The 16221-nt window shown below is 39.5% G+C and overlaps 1 protein-coding gene across 1 annotated transcript in view; it reads left to right on the top strand.

Annotated features, from left to right (window-relative positions):
* LOC143301464 (tyrosine-protein kinase BAZ1B-like) overlaps positions 1 to 15448 on the top strand; it is a 44456-nt gene extending 29008 nt beyond the window's left edge. The window contains exons 23-34 of the mRNA XM_076615771.1: positions 360 to 420; positions 970 to 1077; positions 1735 to 1888; positions 4281 to 4423; positions 4917 to 5057; positions 5620 to 5667; positions 6542 to 6696; positions 7892 to 7962; positions 8411 to 8709; positions 9564 to 9641; positions 10113 to 10256; positions 11716 to 15448. Of these exons, the coding sequence (XP_076471886.1) occupies positions 360 to 420; positions 970 to 1077; positions 1735 to 1888; positions 4281 to 4423; positions 4917 to 5057; positions 5620 to 5667; positions 6542 to 6696; positions 7892 to 7962; positions 8411 to 8709; positions 9564 to 9641; positions 10113 to 10256; positions 11716 to 11868 (1555 nt within the window). The 3' untranslated portion in view covers positions 11869 to 15448. The remainder of the gene's footprint in view (positions 1 to 359; positions 421 to 969; positions 1078 to 1734; positions 1889 to 4280; positions 4424 to 4916; positions 5058 to 5619; positions 5668 to 6541; positions 6697 to 7891; positions 7963 to 8410; positions 8710 to 9563; positions 9642 to 10112; positions 10257 to 11715) is intronic.
* The last annotated feature ends 773 nt before the right edge of the window (positions 15449 to 16221 follow it).

Genomic DNA, 16221 nt, shown 5'->3' with positions numbered 1-16221 from the left:
AAGGTGAAGATACACTTTTTTCTTTAGCCAGACAGCTGATCAGGAAGACGTATAACATAATTTTATTATGTAAGTTTTGTCTTTTTCTTACATATTCTAGTAACATTTTCAGCAGTTTTACACATGTTGGTATTTTGTAGAATTGTTTCTGGAAGAAAATTAATCATTTTACTTTCAACTTTTTTTTTCTTTTCTTTCATTGAGTTAAATTTGGTAAAATATTGGAAACGTTTTTTTGTTTTGTACTACAGCCATGAAGTTACAGTTAGTGGAACAATTTTTTTTTAATTTTTTTTACGTGAATGTATATGAATGTGCATATGTCTGTGATTTATGTATTTGCTTTTTTATCCTTCCAGAAATAACCTGGAACTGAGGGATTGTGATGGCAGTGAAGAAATGGTTTCTGGTTTCAAAAAGGTAAAGTTTATCAGATGTTTTATGTCACAAAACGACAGTTTCAAAAAAACAAAAAAGTTGGTATTTGATTATATCAGAATGCTTTATTAAAAGTAAATTCAGTTTTTAGATAATGAAAATGTTGAACATACTTATAGGACCAAAATTTATTGTGATGAGTACACACAAGAGCAAGTGTGTGTGTGTGTTGTTCCAGGATTGTGGCTGGATTAACAAAATCATGTTTGACAGATTCATTTGTGGTTTTAAGACCAGGATTCCTTTTTCACAGTGTACAAGATACACAGTTTAGACCTATAAAGGATATCGGAAAGTTGCTTACTCTGTATGTGGTGGACAAAAATAGCTTTTCTGATCAGTCCAAATCACCCAGAGTTGCTGCAGCAGAGCTAAAATTTCCCAGGCATGGAAGATAGCACGGTCTGCAGTCTTTGGAGGACAGAAAGGGTTTTAAATGCTGATGTGGTCTGACCGACATAATCAGATTATGCCCCAAGGGGGGGAAAACAGATGCCGACATACTATTTACGTAGAGCCGTGGTTGTGCAGGAGCTGTGTGACATTGAAACACGTCTGCGTAACGGAGGGCTTGGAGGTGTTCAGGACTTTGACAAGTGGGAAGCCAAGCTGATGGCGGCCACAGAAATCGCCACCATGGTAAGGGATGATCACAATGTGTGCTTCATCTTGTGTAGATGCAAAAAACAAAACAAAAAAAATGGGGGTGGGTTTTTTGGTTTTTGTTTTACAGAATTAAACTTCTTTTTTTTATTTTTATAATCATGTGTAGATGTCTTGGAAGTTATGAATGTTTGCCGGCTTATGCAAACACAAGAAAATCCGCAAGTATTTGTGTGTTTATTTTTCATACTGGTTCTTTTTTTTTCTCCTGAAAGTGACTGTCATACATGCACTTAGCATTTACACTTACATGCATGATTGCACAGACAGATGCTGTTGCGCATACACTGAGACACAGACGCCAGCACACACACTCTATTACACATGCACTGAGATACAGACACACACACACAGCACACACACACACATTCACTCACACACACACACGCTCCCATACATATATACACTCTCTTCCTCTCTGCCCCTCTCTCTCTCTCTGTGTGGGGAAAAAAGGGTTGTTGGTCAGTAACATACTACTTTCAGAGATTCCTATACAGTTTCAGTAGATTATTTGATATCGATATGGTACAACCTTTTGTGTGCTGTCGTTTGTGTGTGTGTGTGTGTGTGTGTGGCAACAAAGTCTGTAAGAGACACTCAGTACCAGTGTGTTGCGTGGTTCCTGACCTGTAGGGAGAGTGCCTGCTGGAGACCCATGAAGGCATCATGGACAAGTTCCTGCAGAAGTTCATGAAGCTGCCCAAGAAGGAGGGTGAGGACGACGGGAAGGACGACGACGAGGAAGCCGAGGATGGAGACGATGAAGAGGACAAACCTGAAGCACCAGGTATTTGTTAAACCTTTACTACTACTTCTTCTTTTCTTTTTCTACCCCCACCAGGGCTGCCAAGGGCTTGCCTACCCTTTGGGTTGTTTTTTATGTGCTAGAATCAGTTTTCACCCACATAAAATATAAATCTTGTATTTACTTCATTTTTTCTGTATATCATAAATATGTGTGTGTTAAAAAGATAGTACCAGTGTACTTAATAATGATAATAATAATGGATACTTACATAGCACACTATCCAGAAATCTGCTCCAGGTGCTTTACAAAGACGCTTTTGTTAACATAAAACATTATATCTATGTTACATACACCAAAATGTGACTACTCACACACACACACACACTGCATACATACATTTTAACATACATGTGTATCTAACAGCTACCCTAACACATACGCACACATAGGCAGGCACAAACTTACATATATACACACACACACAATACACATTCATATACGTGCATGTAGTTATGTACACATACATATGTATACACACATAGTCAAGCACAGCTAAAGCAAAGAAAGTGGACCTGCCACAATTGAACTTACTGCTGAGGGAAAAGGTGAGTTTTGAGACGAGATTTAAAAGATGTGAGGGAATCAGAATGACGGAGGTTATCAGGGAGCTTGTTAATTATATGTGTATATTGATTATATGTGTATATTATATATGTCTGTGTGTTAAAAAGACAATATATCTGTACATCATATCTATGTATTCAGAAGATACACATACAGAGAGAGCGAGAGAGACTCAGCTGAAACTAAAAGAAAAAAAATGTCAGGCCTTTGGGCTGTGACATGAGAGATGACATGCGCTGTGCAGAGAGAGAAATTGATAGATAGATAGAGGTGTGTGTGTGTGTTTCTTAAAAAGATAGTTCTGCATTATACCTGTACATTGTGTGTGTGTTAAAAAGGTAGTACTGCATTATATCTGTACATCATGTGTGTGTTAAAAAGATTGTACTGCATTATACCTGCACATCGTATGTGTTTGTGTGTGTGTGTGTGTGTGTTAAAAAGATAGTACTATATTATATCTGCACATCATGTGTGTGTGTGTGTTAAAAAGATAGTACTGCATTATATTTGCACATCATGTGTGTGTGTGTGTGTGTGTTAAGAAGGTAGTGCTGCATTATATCTGCACATCATATGTGTGTGTGTTAAAAAGATAGTACTGCATTATATCTGCACATCATATGTGTGTGTGTGTGTTAAAAAGATGGTACTGCATTATATCTGCACATCATATGTGTGTTAAAAAGATAGTACTGCATTATATCTGCACATCATATGTGTGTTAAAAAGATAGTACTGCATTATATCTGCACATCATATGTGTGTGTGTGTTAAAAAGATGGTACTGCATTATATCTGCACATCATATGTGTGTTGAAAAGATAGTACTGCATTATATCTGCACATCATATGTGTGTTAAAAAGATAGTACTGCATTATATCTGCACATCATATGTGTGTGTGTGTTAAAAAGATGGTACTGCATTATATCTGCACATCATATGTGTGTTAAAAAGATAGTACTGCATTATATCTGCACATCATATGTGTGTTAAAAAGATAGTACTGCATTATATCTGCACATCATATGTGTGTGTGTGTTAAAAAGATGGTACTGCATTATATCTGCACATCATATGTGTGTTAAAAAGATAGTACTGCATTATATCTGCACATCATATGTGTGTTAAAAAGATAGTACTGCATTATATCTGCACATCATATGTGTGTTAAAAAGATAGTACTGCATTATATCTGCACATCATATGTGTGTGTGTGTTAAAAAGACAGTACTGCATTATATCTGCACATCATGTGTGTGTGTGTTAAAAAGACAGTACTGCATTATATCTGCACATCATATGTGTGTTAAAAAGATAGTACTGCATTATATCTGCACATCATATGTGTGTGTGTGTTAAAAAGATGGTACTGCATTATATCTGCACATCATATGTGTGTTAAAAAGATAGTACTGCATTATATCTGCACATCATATGTGTGTGTGTGTTAAAAAGATAGTACTGCATTATATCTGCACATCATATGTGTGTGTGTGTTAAAAAGATAGTACTGCATTATATCTGCACATCATAGGTGTGTGTGTGTTAAAAAGATAGTTCTGCATTATATCTTCACATCGTTTGTGTGTGTGTGTGTGTGTTAAAAAGACAGTACTGCATTATATCTGCACATCATATGTGTGTGTGTGTGTTAAAAAGATAGTACTGCATTATATCTGCACATCATATGTGTGTGTGTGTTAAAAAGACAGTACTGCATTATATCTGCACATCATATGTGTGTTAAAAAGATACTGCATTATATCTGCACATCATGTGTGTGTGTGTGTGTGTTTATCCAGAAGACAAGAAGCTGACAGTGGCAGAGAGGAAGCTGCAGGAGTGGAAGGACTCTGTGACCAACTGCTCCACCATGTCCCGCCTGCACGTCCTCCTCAGCATAATGGACTCGTGCATCAAGTGGGAAAAGTCCGCTGAAAATGCTGTGAGTCTGGCTTGGTGTCTTTGTGGTGAAAATGCGACGAGGAGCTGAACGCATGATAAGTGTTTGCAGAATGGTGCTGCTAGGAAGTTATGTGTGGGTCAGTTTGCCTTTCAAGTTAAGGGGTGGTCTGCAGTAGTGAGTGCTGACAAATATTTGATGGATTGACAGGATCATAGGTTGTAGATGAAAAGGAAATGTGATAGAAGACAGGGCATTGGGGGAGAGAGGTGACCAGATATCCAAGAATCACATCATCATCCTTTTTCTAAATTTTTTATTATTTTTTTAATGTATTTATGAAAGACTGCTGTAGATGGTCGGAATGATTGTGTTGAATTGTATCCTCAGTATGTGCTAGTAATAACTCTTTAAGATGAATTATATTCCATTTTCCTTACAATAGATGGATAATAGTGTAATGTCTCTGTGGCTCTTCAGAATCGAAAGCGTACATTATTATGAGGATTTTCTTTTTTCACTCCCCATCTCTCAGAAATGCAAGATTTGCCGCAAGAAGGGAGACGACGACCGTTTGTTGCTGTGCGACGAATGTAACCATGCCTTCCACATGTACTGCCTGCGTCCTCAACTGATCCACGTGCCTAAGGGAGACTGGTTCTGTGCTGCCTGTGTAGTAAGTTTCAGTGGTCATTGGATTGGGTTCGGCTTGTTCAGAAGAGGGGTTGGGGAGGGGAGGTTGAGAGAAGAAGGTTGTAGAGTGTTATGTTTTCTGGGGTTTTATTTTTACTTCTTGACCACAGAAAAGGAAATTGTGAGATTCTGTTGGGTGCCTGGGTGATAAGGAAGTGTGTGTGTGTGTGTGTGCATAAAAGAACTAATTGTGTATGATTAAGAAAATGTGTTCATGAAGCTTGTGCTCAGTTTCTTGTGGTGGTATTGTTTTGGATCATGCATCTTGGGATTTTTGAAAAATAGATGAGGAGAAAGTATGCTTAAATGTGCAGCTGTGCTGCAGAATATAGTAACATAAAAATATCAACATTTGCGTTATAAAACAGATTTTGTTCATGATTCCTCATGACTGAATAAACGTTTGATGTCTATGACTGAATAAACACCTTGTGCATATGACTATGACCTATGACTCTGTATGATGTGCTATCAGCATAATCTGTGTACTTCCCTGGTGAAAAACGTGACTCATTTTGTGTGTTTGGTTTCTGTTCTGTTTTCAGCCTCACACAAAGCGGAGAAGCCTGGCACCAAGCCGTTTAGGAGATGAGGTCAGTCGTGTGTGGGTGTAAACTAACAGTGTGTTAGCATGCATGCTTGCTTTAGATTTGAATGTCTGGGTACAAGAACAGTCACAGTAATCCTCCCAGTTATATCAATAAATGTGATGTAAACAAGATATGTGCAAGAAGTATGTTTGACTGGATCAGTTACAAAAAAATATTGCAGTTGTATCAGTAGATGTGATGTAAACAAGATATGTGCAAGAAGTGTGTTGTGAACTTGAATGTGTTAGTTATTACTCACAAGTACATAAAAGATAAAGCATTCTGTTTACATGGTTTAGCACCATATCAGGTGTTAGCTTGTTGCTCTGCTGTTTATGTGTTCATGTTTGATATGTGTTCTGAATATAGATTTGTTTAAAACAATCAGACTGACATGAGCCAGGCCAACAGCGAGGTGCCAGCTGCATGATAGTGGTTTCTCCACTGTATTGGGAATTCATTTACAGCTTAGTCTTTGTGAGGGACTATGACTCTCAAACTAGGAGGCAAGATGGCACTGGTTCTTAGTGCTAAAGCCTTGAGGGGGCTAGTTGGTCTTTGGAAACAATCCCAACACCAGCTTTACTAAAGTCCTCTTGGCCATGAGAGTGGAGATGCAACTTGGGCAAGACACTATCCTGTATCCACTGTGATCAAATTCTAGCCCAGATCAAAGAAAAGAAAAGAAAAAAAAGTATACCAAACATCAGATAAGTCATATTCAGAATTTTGCTAACTGTTCTGTACAGATTTGTGATGTTAACCAGACAAACTGAAGAAGGGGAAGCTAACCTAGATAGTCCGGACAGCAGTTCACACCTCCGCTGTTCTGATGGTGAACACACACACACACACACAACCCCTTTGAACTGTGCAGAGCGATAGTGAGGAGGAGGAGCCGCAGCACACCAACTGCGAGGAGTGTGGGGGAGAGGCCGGGGAGGAGGAGGGGGAGGAACTGGTGGCCTGCCACAAGTGTCCCTGCGTCTACCACCTGGAGTGCCACCAACCCCCGCTGCGCCGCATGCCCAGGTCAGATGGTTGTAGTGTTTGACTTGATTTTAGTGATCAGATGCATCTCTGGTAGTACTTGGGTAAAAAGATGCTGCAACATACACACACAGTGTGCGTATAAGTGTTCCTGCGTCTTCAACCTAGTGTGCCCCCAACCCTCGCTGTGCTGCATGCCCAGGTGAGATTATAGTGTTTGACTTGATTTGAGTGATCAGATACATCTCTTAAGTGTTTGGGTAAAAAGATTGAACATTTGCACACTAGTCCCTGTCTCTACCATCTGGAGTGCCACCAACCCTCGCTGTGCTGCATGCCTAGGTCAGTGTTGCACATTCTGGTGTCTGATTTGATTTGAGTGATTGCATAGATCTCCAGGATTGTTTGGGTAGAAAGATGCCATATATGAAAACTGGAGGAGGGTTATGCAGATTATACTAGGAGAGTGATGGTTGAATCCGTCTTGTCTGCTGTGTTGTATTGCATGTCATGCATGCTTCAGAGAAAGTATTTATTTATGTGCAGGATGTAGACAGTACACAAACATGCCTACCATTCCAGAATGGCTGTGTTCATTACAGAGAAACTTAAAGAATTGATGACCTTTTTGGATGTCATGGCTTCCATTGTGTTAAACAAAAAAAAAACAACCAAAAATTGGTGGAGGCATCTTTTTTTCATGGGTGGACAAACCTGAAGCACAGAAAGTTATTTGAACAGTGAGCATTTGCGAGCAAGTCCATGACTGGCAACAGAAGAGCCAAAGTCACAATGTGTCACAAGTGAGTGTGTGAGAGTGGTGAAGAAAAGGGGGAGGGAACCCTGATGCCAGAGAAACAGAACTGATGCCACCAGACCTTCAGAAAGTAAGGAAGCAAATGGTGGCTATGTTTACAAGGTCAGAAAGGGGGAAACTTTAGTTTGTGCACTCTCTGCAAGTGTGAATTCTCTTTCAGTCATGGTGGTCATGGTGACTGTAGCCTTGATGGTTTTCTTATTGTTTCAGTGGTTTTCTTATTGTTCATTACTGGATTTGTGTGCATGCAAAAAAACCCAAAAAAACATCATCTGTGTATTTGGCACAGCATCACTTTTTTAAGAATATAGTGTTTCCTGCGAATTGAGGGTGCCTACTGTATGTATGCCTTGCTTGTTTATGTAATGAGATAGGGCATTGGTGTTTCCATATCATTCACAGTGTCATCTTGTTTTTCAGGGGTGTGTGGGAGTGCAACGACTGTAAAAATGGTATACGACGTCGCAAGAAGGGCAGGCTGCAGAGGAAAGGTGAGAGCCAAAGCCTCCTTTTCCCTATGCTTGCTGTCTCTCCAAATGTTAAAAAAAAAAAAAAAAAATGCGTCATACTTGTTCATATTTCCTCTATACATCATAATGGAACATCCATTTTAGCCACTTTTAACCAATCTGCATGTTCTGACACAGAGAGAAATATGTGTTAAGCTTGGTGTATACTGATACAGAGAAAAATATGCGTTGATATAGTTGAAACAGTTGAGAAATAAGCATTTTAGTTTCTCCTGACAAACCTGCAAATACCGATAGTCATCTAATGGTGTATACCTATGGTACCCCCTTCTACAACAATGGTAATTGTTTTCACAAACACAGAATTGCCTACCTGCATTGCTATTAGGTCAGAACTCAGAAGACGAAGGTTATTGCAGAGATGGAAAAAAACACCTGTATTTTACAAAAACCCACCTGTATTTTACAGCCGCCCCACGGAAATCGTACAAGAGTCAAGTGGAAGAGGATGACGAAGAATCTGAGGAAGAAGAAGAAGAGGAGGAGGAGGAGGAAGAGGAGGAGTCCGAGGAGGAGGAGTCATGGGGGAGGGGGTCCCGGAGGGCTGCCCCCAAGGCATCCAGGGCCTCCCGATCGTCATCCACCCGTCGCTCTGGCCGCAGCTCGGAAGGCAACACCCCTAGCAGCTCCTCTCGGTCCACACGTCACAGCAACGACCACATTGAGGCTCCCGTCCCTCGATCTCGTCGCGCCCCATCAGATCTCTCAGTGAGCTTTTGGTTCTTTTGTTGTTTTTATTCCTGTGACTAATGTTTGTGATGTTTCTGTGTGATTCAGAACGTTGTTTGTTTTTTTTTTCCAGGAGATTGGTAGAATTAGTTTCGATAGAGTGGGTTTTTTTTTTTTTTAACTTCCTTCGTGAAACATAGGTTTGAGTTCAGAGAGATGACCAATAACCTTGATCAGTATTGTACAAGCTAGGCTCCAGTGGTGAAACGTATGGTGCACCAATTCAACTTTGAAGAGAAGGTTGGTTTACTTTTGTTTATTCTGCAAGACTGTTCAAACAATAAGAGAGCATAAACAGATACAGTGCTGATATAGAAGAAGATGTAAAAAGTTAACATGCAGAAAAGATGACGATGAAATTGTGATTTGAAGATAAGTCAATATTGTTCCTCTCTTATTCAAACAACAACAGGAGAGCGAAAGCAGATACAGTGGTGATTTGGAGATAAAAGGTTTAAAACGTGCAGATAGAGGTGATAGAATTGTAATTTAAGATTGTAAATTACCATTGCCTGTCAATTAATTAAGAGGGGAAAGTGAGCCACAGCAATTAGAGCATTGTTCCTGGCAAAATTTGATAGTAAAATCCACTCTGATGTTCCTGTGTTTGTGTGTGTGTGTGTGTGTGAGTGAAGCCTGACTAAATGATACAGGAAACAAATGATGAGCGCCGACAGGCATCTCTCAGTTGGTTCTACACAGGTAGGCAGCCAGTTGTGCAATGACTCCTTGCTTGTTAAGCACTTAGTGCTCAGTCTCTGACCGAGGATAGGAGCTGTATAAGTATTGGTATCAGTCAGTCAGTTGTAATGTGATGTGTGTGTGTGTTCCAGCTGTGTGAGGACATCTTGCAGAAGCTGATGAAGCATTCGTCCAGCTGGCCTTTCCTGGAGCCAGTCAACAAAAAACAGGTAGTGTTTCTTTCTTTCTTACGAGATGGTTATGAGATTTCCCACTTGAGTTCAACCCATTCGATGGTGATGTGTTAGGGTTTGTTGTCTTTTAGTGATTGTGCTTGACATATAAATGCTGAAGGTAAAAAAGATTAACGTGAAATATTCAACCGTGAGGGTAGGTGCATAATTCCTTAAGTGTTTTTTTTTAAAATTATTATTATTTTTTTTTTATCAAATATCAGTTTCTGTGTGATTTTGAATGTCAGGATCTGTTGACATGTTTATAAGTATATCATATATCCTTGATACTTTAATGTGTTTTCACATGGGAGGAAAAAACATAATACATCACTTGTCTTCCACATTGTCTGTGTGGAAGGCCACCTGAGCCCGCATACCCCTTATCCACCTTCCTCATGCATGAAGCTTACCGCTTGTTTGTCTGTGGGTGGTGCATGTGCTGACAGTGTTGGGGTGACTGTACAGGTCCCAGACTACCACCAGATCATCAAGAAGCCTATGGATTTCCAGACCATGCTGAAGAAGTGTGCCCGCCTCAGTTACTCCTCCCCTCAGGAGTTTGTTGATGACGCCATTCTGGTCTTCAGTAATGCTGCCAAGTACAATCAGGTGGGTTGGCTTGTTCTGTGCTGTTCTGCACGCGTTTCACTGTTTGACTGCTCTGATTTACAGTTGTTTTTTTAAAGTGTTCTAACATTCTTAGCATTCACGTAATTAGCAGATGCATGTATCATTGTGAGTGAGGATGTGTGTGGGTGTGTGAATATTTGTTTGTGTGTGTGTGTGGCGGATGGGGCCTAGGTATGTGTGGTGTGTGTTGTGAAACTGCAAATTTGTGAATCTGTATGTGGGTGAACATGCGGACACGAGTGCACAAGGCCACTGAATGGTGGACCATCTTTCTTCCTATTTATTTTGCCTTTTGTGTATATTTCATCATTAATCTAATTCATTAATGTATTTCATTATTTGGGTAATTTTTTTTAAACATAATTTAACTTTTTTTTTTCAGTATTAGTGTGACTGTGATGGGTCTGTGCATCTGCCCCCTCTTTTTATTTTTTGTGTTCAGAAGCAGATACGGTGTGGCACAATTATGTCAATCAGTCCACATGTTTGGATGCTTCATTGAAAATGAAACTGAAGTTGACCAAATCCGTTATCAGAATCAGAAGCATCTAATATATAAATATTTGAGTAATTTGTGTTACATCCATACTGACAAAACTCATGTATGGTATGTTGCACTTGAATGCAAGAAAACGTATGCATGTGTCTTCTGAGTTCATGGTCTGCAGCTCTGACTTTCACTTGTATACATGTACAAGTGTGTGTTTACTGGTGTGACCGTATTTACCCTGCCATGCAGGCAGCCATATTTTGTTTTTATTATTAAAGCCATGAGCTTCCTGTCTGGTAGGTGTGAGCATCAGCTGGCATTATTATTGTTATCATTTTGTTTACCATCCAGACAATGAACCGTCTGGTAGGCGTGAGTATCAGTCTGCATTATTATTGCACAGCTGCCAACCATTCCTAGTTTTGATGAATTTTTCCACATTTTAGCGCCAATTCCGAAATTACAATTTCCTGCATATTTTCACCAGATTTTGAAATTTCGACAAAAACATGAGAAACTGAACCTGCTTGCTGGGTCCGTACACCGATCCATGTTTTCCATCTGGAAAACAGCTACTGCGCACACGCAAGGTGCCAGTGCTGTTTTACCATCATGGCGTCCAGCAGTGAAAGTTGATGTGATGTGGGCAGCAAATCAGCGGGGGGGGAAAAAAGGTTTATCAGCGCATTACTTCACAGTATAAGGGACAGTTTTCATTTATCAGTTTACGCCATGCCCCTCTCCCGAACCCACTCCCCGACAGGATTCCTAATTTTGGGTGTGGAAGGTTGGCATCTATGTTATCATTATCATTATTTTTATTGTCATTATGTTAACCAGCCGGACTGATGAGCACTGGTAGGTGTGAGCATCAATCTACATTATTATTATCATCATCATTATCACTATCATGATTATGATTATTATTATTATCATTGTGTTGACCAGCCGGACAGTGAGGTGTACACCTGCATGAAGGAGGCTGAGAAGTTCTTTGCCGAGCTGCTGGCCAAGTACCTGCCTGACTACACCAGCACCCAGCACTTTGTGGCCGACCGAGAGGAAGTGAACGCGCGCACCCGACGCTCTCGCCGGACCTGATCGGGGAGGGGGCGTGTGAACGCACGGCTGGTTGCAGGCAAGGGGTGTGGGTGTGGGTGTTGGTGGGCTGGAGAACCAGTGGACCAGGTTTTCATGGGGGTGTGGCAGCAGCGCAGCACCTCCACTCGTGACTTGTGAACTGTCCTCTTCGCTTGAACCCCTTCCTTTTGACTTCATGCCTTCATTTTCTCCCTCTCTCTGTCTCTCCCTCTGTCTCTCTCTCTGTCTTCATTCTTAGCATTAAAGTGCACATGCTGTTTTGATTTTTTTTTTTTTTTTTAATGTTTTTGTTTTGTTTTATGAATCAAATTTTGTTTTAAAACCAAGAATATTCTCAAGCTTTCCTTCCTGCTAGTTTCTTGAAGATCCCCCATACATACACATCCTTTTTATTTTATTACAGCCCAAAGCAGCCAGAGGTAAACATTTTTATAGGTGTGTGTGTCCATGAAGTGATGTGGAGATTTGTCCCGGGTGCTTTATTTCTGCTTTTATGTGTCTTTAGCAAATATCTTTTGAGGGAGAAGGGATGGCATTTGCTTTTGTTTTGTTTTGTTTTTCATTTAAAAAAAATAGTTTTGATCAGCCATTACATTGTTAGAACAGACAGAACAGAAAGGCTGCATTATGACTAGAAATGTTTACAGCAGGTTGTTTCTGTTGAAGACACATTTTGGTTATTTCTGTATTGTGTGCTTTTTGTCTTGTACAAAACTGAATTTTCGATAAAGGTAAAAAACCAACCAACATAAAACAGCATTTTTGAAGTTGACATGAAGCATAGTTGAGGGATAGATCAATGCACAGGGAACACCAATGGTGATTAATGAGTCTCTAATCGGTCATCTTAAACTCAGTACTGCCAGTTCGCTTCCCTGACTTTCCACGCAGGTGGTCCATTTGTATGGATTTTTGTAAGTAAAATCACCAACAAACAAACTGTTGGAAGTTATGAACTGAAATTTTTCAGACTGTTCTGTAACATAATGAGCTAGTTGGGGACAAAACATAAAAACTTCCTCCCTTCTTATGCTATCTTCCAGTGAGGTGGTGAAAAAAGTTTCCATACTTTTTTTGTTTGAAATTTGCACACACTGACGACATGTAAAAGAATCCAGGAAAGCACAAACAGTTTGACAGTTTGAATTGAGGTTTCACAGCCCAGATCCTTCATGTAATTCTGTTGTCTGCCTTGTGACTGAGAAGAAACTGGGTCAGACACCATTATTGACACGCACTGTTCACGTGAACCAGTCACCGAGAAAAGGACTCTCCTGCTCGCCAGCACAGCAACACACATTTGTTCTTCGCAGTGGAGAGTAGAAAGGTCAGTTATCAGTTAAGATATTCCTAGTTTATATCGTCATTATGCAAATAAGGTATGAATCCAAATATTCGAAACTTTATAAAGCCCCGGTCAGGGCTCCTTCGTCTGAAAAAGTTGTAAACAGAAGGGGGCCTTGATCGGGGCCTATCGTCTGGAGGGAATTAAAAACTCTTGTCCAATTATCAAAGATCAACACCTTCCTCAGGGCTTCTTGATGATCTGTTGGTAAGTCTGGGACTTGCACAGTCACCGCAAGTGATCTTCATTTTATCTTCTCTCTCTTCTTAAACCAGATTGAAACCTTTTTTTTATATAAAGTGGATGGTGGGGAGGGAGGATACTGTTTAATCCAGCAGAAGTTGCTGATGAAAGCAGTAACTGCACAAGTTTTTAAAGACTTTTTTCTGAATTCTTTTTTCACTGTGAAAACTTAAGAGAAGGCTTTTTTGCCCCTTGTTTATTTTTTCTTTTCTTTCTTTGGGTTCCATTTCAGGCCAGATCGGAAAGAAAACGATGGACAGAATTAGTTTTTTTTTCCCAAACCAATTCCACATTTTTATCAGGCAGACAAGTCAGTTATGTACATACATTCTTAGACATGGTAACTTTGCATGATGCAGATACGCACTGCGTCATGTTTTGGAGTGTGTAATATACATGTGAGTGTTGAGTGAAATGTTGAATAATAATTGCTGTTTTCATTATTATTATTTATGCGTTCCTTTTGGGGAAAAGTACTCAGATTTAACCCAAGGCCAAGCTGGGTATTCTGGTTCTCTGTGAGGGAATTCATACGAGGAAAAAAGTTTCAAAAGAATGAAATAGAACTCATCAAAAGTAGGTTTTTTTAAAATGGTTAAAATATAATACAAGAGATAGAAACAAAACACTAAAAACTTACTGCAGAAAAAAAATGGAAGAAAAAAAAATAGCTTGAAATATTTGTTAACAAATGTACAGAGCTTACGCTGTTTTGTTAATGAATGAATGACGTATTGGACATGTCATCTATTCTCATCTGTGTAGAAACTGCCATATTAAAAACAAAGAACTGTTTCAGATAAACTCTTTCTTGGCCTGGATAGAGAGTGATTAGCGCCTGCCTTTTATCTCCCAACCCTGATCCCATCCCCAACTTGCACTGCATGTTTTTTTATATCAGTGAGCAAGCGTTCAGTTTTAAAACGGTTTTGAACGTGGTACAGTCTTCAGTCCATGGTGGGAGATGACTGTTCAGTATGATGACTGTTCAGTATGATGACCAGCACATTTATGATATCGTTCATAGTGAGGAATCAGTATGATGGCTGTTCAGTATGATGACTGTTCAGTATGATGACTGTTCCGTATGATGGCCAGCACATTTATGATATCATTCATAGTGAGGAACGACTGTAACGTTGGGAATCACACATGTGTGTGGTGTCACACGTGTGGTATTGTTTATAATTAGGAACGACTCCAACATTGGGAATCACGTGTGTGGTATTGTTTATAATTAGAAACAACTGCAACATTGGGATTCACATGTGTGGTATCGTTCATAGTGGGGAACGTATGTCACATTGGGTATCACACGTGTGGTATTGTTCATAGTTAGGAATGACAGTAGCACTAGGAATCACTTAATGTGTGATATTGTTCATGGTTAGGAACAACTGTAACATTGGGAATCATACAAGTGTGGTATTCAAGGTCATGAATGACTGTAACATTGGGAATCACATGTGTGATATCGTTCTGGTTAGGAACAACTGTAACATTGGGACTGTCCTTAGCCGAGTTCGTCTGTCTGGGAAGTACAGGGTTTCCGCTATACTGGAACTTTTTTTTTTTTTTTTTTTTTTTTTTTGCAGTGCACAGATTTAAATGACTACAGTTTGTACAGCATACTTGGTAGATCACAGCAATGGTGTGCCATTATAGAAAAGGACTCTTGCTGGTGGAAAGTTTCTTTTTGTCATGGGTTAGTTAGGGGTGTAACGCTTTGTGTTTTTAACAGACAAGTAGTCAAACTTTTAAAGTCGCGTAGTAATCATGCATGTCGTATGAAACAGACAATATTGGGTGATGGTTGAGATTTTTTTAATTATTATTATTATTTTATTTTATTTATTTTATTTTTTTGTACTATCTTTATCTGTTCAGTACGATTCAGTAATTCTTTCTGCATGTATTTCTGTTGATCATGAGTGTATGCAAGTTGCATTGTGCATGTGAGCAAGTTGTTTTTCTTGCATGTTGCAGATAGGTTGAGGGTGTCTTGGGGGTTGAGGGAAGGAAGGGAAAGGAGGGGTAGGGGTGGGGGGGGGGAACGGGCACAGTGGCTTGGAGGTGTGTATGGAAAGACAAATGTGACCTTGTTTTAAGCTTCAGATAAACTGAAGGTGTGGGTTGTTTTTAACTCCAGAAATTCTTGTATTATAGCATTGCAGTGGACATGCTGTCTTTGCTACGTAACATTGAAGAAGAAAAAAAAGGACATCTCAGTTAACCAACAATTGACTTGGTTCTCAGAACATGTAAAGATGGTAACTGAGCACTTTGTTTTAAAAAAACTTTGTTGTTTTGTTTCAACTACTTATGACTGCTGGACAGATATTATTGTGTTCATTGCTTTGTTATGTCAGCTGTGTTGTATGTTTTAAATATTTTCTGGTCTGTGAAGTGAGTTGTTTTTATTGCATGAAAAAAAAGAAAAGAAAAGAAACTGGTTTGACTTTTGTCTTGTGTTCTGTGACTGTCCTTTTCCTCCTCCTGTGTTGTTGTGATAGTGTCTGTGAACAAATGCTGAACAAACAAGTTTCAGGGAAAGGTTTGCTTTTATTTTTATGTTGTATTTGAAACATAGCTGTTGTGTACAGTTGCGTCAAGAAAACATCAATTCACTTCCCCTCTACACCCCCTCCTCCCCTGACTTCTTTTTTTTTTTTTTTTTTTCATCACCATTCCCTCTTAGGTGAGAAAATATTATATTGTGTTTAGCCTGTTGTGTTCAAAGTACATTCATAGTTTTTTTGTTGTTG

Source organism: Babylonia areolata, chromosome 27 (assembly GCF_041734735.1).
Source record: "Babylonia areolata isolate BAREFJ2019XMU chromosome 27, ASM4173473v1, whole genome shotgun sequence".
Lineage (NCBI taxonomy): Eukaryota > Metazoa > Mollusca > Gastropoda > Neogastropoda > Buccinidae > Babylonia > Babylonia areolata.
Note: the sequence above shows the minus strand (reverse complement) of the source record. Positions and strands in the feature narration are given on the sequence as shown.